Raw genomic sequence first — 2,352 nt, forward strand, 5'->3', positions numbered from 1 at the left:
CTCGATGGTGCTGGACTTTTTCCAGCCAGGAAATGAGGCGGGCTCTATATGACTTGCTACATCTTCCGAAGTACATTGTGAGATGCGCCCAGTGTGCAGTGACATCAAAGGAAGAGGAGCAGGTACAACTGTGCAAGACTGGAGGACGGAGGTCAGATAGAAGACTGAAGGGAAGGCCGGAGGTCAGATAGAAGACTGAAGGGGAGGACGGAGGTCAGATAGAAGACTGGAGGGAAGGACGGAGGTCAGATAGAAGACTGAAGGGAAGGACGGAGGTCAGATAGAAGACTGAAGGGGAGGACGGAGGTCAGATAGAAGAGTGAAGGGGAGGACGGAGGTCAGATAGAAGAGTGAAGGGGAGGACGGGGGTCAGATAGAAGAGTGAAGGGGAGGACGGGGGTCAGATAGAAGAGTGAAGGGGAGGCCGGGGGTCAGATAGAAGAGTGAAGGGGAGGCCGGGGGTCAGATAGAAGAGTGAAGGGGAGGCCGGGGGTCAGATAGAAGAGTGAAGGGGAGGCCGGGGGTCAGATAGAAGAGTGAAGGGGAGGCCGGGGGTCAGATAGAAGAGTGAAGGGGAGGCCGGGGGTCAGATAGAAGACTGGAGGGAAGGAAGAGGGTCAGCTTACGGCTCATCGCTGAGCTCCCCTGCTTGGCTCTCTGCTCCCCGATATTCCCGTGTTGTCTCCTCAGCTGTACAGATATAAAATGTAATAACTGGTGAAGTAATGTTGCACAGCGATGGTCGCTCATGTGGTTCCATTTGCCTCCGTTGCCCCTCCCACAGTCCGACGTTCCGCCTCTTCTCCTGGCACTCCTGCCTGCTGGGAATCGTGAGCTGCCTGGTGATGATGTTTCTGATAAACCCGGCCTATGCGTCGGGAAGTATCGTCCTCCTCCTCCTACTGCTGGGGACCATCCACTTCAGAAGCAGCAGCAGCAGCTGGGGCTACATCAGCCAGGCCCTCATCTTCCATCAGGTAAGTGCTGAGGAGACCTCCTAGGACATGCGGAAAGCCCATGTACGCTGCGCCATTGTTGTTACTCTGATGTTCTGATAATTCACAAGATCTCATTTCTTTATAAACTTGATTTATTCATAATGATATATTTACTTCACCTTTTATAATCCCCGTCCCACCAACTGTTCCCCGGATCTCTGCACTGCCCCTCGGATCTCTGCACTGTCCCTCGGATCTCTGCACTGTCCCTCGGATCTCTGCACTGCCCCTCGGATCTCTGCACTGCCCCTCGGATCTCTGCACTGTCCCTCGGATCTCTGCACTGTCCCTCGGATCTCTGCACTGTCCCTCGGATCTCTGCACTGTCCCTCGGATCTCTGCACTGTCCCCCGGATCTCTGCACTGTCCCTCGGATCTCTGCACTGTCCCTCGGATCTCTGCACTGCCCCTCGGATCTCTGCACTGCCCCTCGGATCTCTGCACTGCCCCTCGGATCTCTGCACGTTCCCTCGGATCTCTGCACTGTTCCCTCGGATCTCTGCACTGTTCCCTCGGATCTCTGCACTGTTCCCTCGGATCTCTGCACTGTTCCCTCGGATCTCTGCACTGTTCCCTCGGATCTCTGCACTGTTCCCTCGGATCTCTGCACGTTCCCTCGGATCTCTGCACTGTTCCCTCGGATCTCTGCACTGTTCCCTCGGATCTCTGCACTGCCCCTCGGATCTCTGCACTGTTCCATCTGATCTCTGCACTGTTCCCTCTGATCTCCGACCTTCTGAAGAATCTTTACATCCAATGCACTTCTGGAAGTGTTGGATCCCTTTATTCCCCAGAGGACTGAACCACAGCACATGGCAAGGGACCAGTCATAGGACACGCCCGGAAGTGTGTTGGATGTGAAGATTTTGTTGGAGGGTATAGCCCCTAAATAGAGTGAAGATCCAAGGAATGGGCTTGCGACAGGCGAGTATAAAAGGTCTTCTTCTTTTTCAAATGGGGGCGGGGTCACCTTAAATCAACTTTGTGGTTTTTTTGCCCCCCAAGTTCCAATCGGAGCCTATGCTAAAGTTAGAGTTGTATGACTCGGGCACATGATGTGCATCACATGACGTAGAAACAGATCTGTATGTCCATATGTGACATTAGTTGAAGGACACGTTCTGCATTAGTTGAAGGACACGTTCTGCATTAGTTGAAGGACACGTTCTGCATTAGTTGAAGGACACGTTCTGCATTAGTTGAAGGACACGTTCTGCATTAGTTGAAGGACACGTTCTGCATTAGTTGAAGGACACGTTCTGCATTAGTTGAAGGACACGTTCTGCATTAGTTGAAGGACACGTTCTGCATTAGTTGAAGGACACGTTCTGCATTAGTTGAAGGACACGTTCTG

The 2,352-nt window shown here is 52.8% G+C and overlaps 1 protein-coding gene across 1 annotated transcript in view; it reads left to right on the plus strand.

Annotated features, from left to right (window-relative positions):
• Positions 1 to 2,352, plus strand: part of SLC12A9 (solute carrier family 12 member 9) — a 24,701-nt gene that overhangs the window by 17,620 nt on the left and 4,729 nt on the right. The window contains exon 11 of the mRNA XM_018574914.1: positions 785 to 977. Within this exon, the coding sequence (XP_018430416.1) occupies positions 785 to 977 (193 nt within the window). The remainder of the gene's footprint in view (positions 1 to 784; positions 978 to 2,352) is intronic.

The sequence above is a fragment of the Nanorana parkeri genome, unplaced genomic scaffold, assembly GCF_000935625.1.
Source record: "Nanorana parkeri isolate BGI_ZX_2015 unplaced genomic scaffold, ASM93562v1 scaffold3366, whole genome shotgun sequence".
Lineage (NCBI taxonomy): Eukaryota > Metazoa > Chordata > Amphibia > Anura > Dicroglossidae > Nanorana > Nanorana parkeri.